The sequence below is a fragment of the Atta colombica genome, unplaced genomic scaffold (genome assembly GCF_001594045.1).
Source record: "Atta colombica isolate Treedump-2 unplaced genomic scaffold, Acol1.0 scaffold198, whole genome shotgun sequence".
Taxonomy (NCBI): Eukaryota; Metazoa; Arthropoda; class Insecta; order Hymenoptera; family Formicidae; genus Atta; species Atta colombica.
In genome coordinates this window covers 872,646-873,111 of record NW_017259291.1, presented here as the reverse complement: position 1 = coordinate 873,111, position 466 = coordinate 872,646, and the positions used below count along the sequence as shown (strand labels likewise).

Genomic DNA, 466 nt, shown 5'->3' with positions numbered 1-466 from the left:
AATATAATTAATACCATACAATACAGATAAAATTATAATTTTATTTATAATATTTTGTTTATTTAGAAAAATGTAAAATATTCTATGATAAAAACAAAGTTTTCTACATAAATTATTTTTTTATTTATGAACATTGAATAAATATACAAACCGTTTGAAGAAAGTACGTATTGATTATAGCCAAAGATTCTGCATAAATTCGTTCATTTTTATGATATTGAAGATCTTCTATTTTATCTAATCCTCCAAATTTTTTAATCATAATGGTAAGTTTTTCTGTTTGTCCTATTTTCTCTGCTGCATGCAAGATTTCAGCCATGCCAATTAAGGCATTAATAATATTTAGATAATTATTTGATTCAAGTAAATTACAAAAAGCTTGCAATACGCCAGCTTGCACTAATTGGATCAAATGTTGAATCGTTCCTCCAGTTATTAAAGCAATTACAGTCCATGTGGCTATTTT

General features: G+C 24.7%; 1 protein-coding gene across 1 annotated transcript in view; it reads right to left on the bottom strand.

Annotated features, from left to right (window-relative positions):
* Positions 1-120: 120 nt before the first annotated feature.
* LOC108686858 (importin subunit alpha-like) overlaps positions 121-466 on the bottom strand; it is a 3,884-nt gene continuing 3,538 nt past the window's right edge. The window contains 2 exon segments of the mRNA XM_018192354.1: positions 121-142; positions 144-466. The exon segment at positions 144-466 is cut by the window's right edge and continues 12 nt beyond it. Coding sequence (XP_018047843.1) covers positions 121-142; positions 144-466 — 345 coding nt within the window.